At 66.8% G+C, this 226-nt stretch overlaps 1 protein-coding gene across 1 annotated transcript in view; it reads right to left on the reverse strand.

The window, feature by feature from the left end:
• LOC104523779 (homeobox protein Hox-A5) overlaps positions 1-226 on the reverse strand; it is a 2,528-nt gene that overhangs the window by 2,129 nt on the left and 173 nt on the right. The window contains 1 exon segment of the mRNA XM_029084626.1: positions 1-226. This exon segment is cut by the window's left edge and continues 218 nt beyond it; it is cut by the window's right edge and continues 68 nt beyond it. Within this exon segment, the coding sequence (XP_028940459.1) occupies positions 1-226 (226 nt within the window).

Genomic DNA, 226 nt, shown 5'->3' on the forward strand with positions numbered 1-226 from the left:
TGGTGCCGCGCGCTGACAGGCGAACCGGCCACGGCGGTGCAGGGCAGAGGGTCAGGGGGAGGCGAGTGGGAAGCCGCCGCGGGCTGGTTGTACCTGGGCTCTGTCGAAGCAGAGGTGGTGTTGGCCGGGTAACTGCGGGGTCTCTCATTGGCACCAAAGTGGGTGGAAGCAGAGCGCCCGACGCTGAGGTCCATGCCATTGTAGCCGTATCCGTACCTGCCGGAGT

This window comes from Antrostomus carolinensis, unplaced genomic scaffold (assembly GCF_000700745.2).
Source record: "Antrostomus carolinensis isolate BGI_N321 unplaced genomic scaffold, ASM70074v2 scaffold29544, whole genome shotgun sequence".
In the NCBI taxonomy this organism is placed as follows: Eukaryota; Metazoa; Chordata; class Aves; order Caprimulgiformes; family Caprimulgidae; genus Antrostomus; species Antrostomus carolinensis.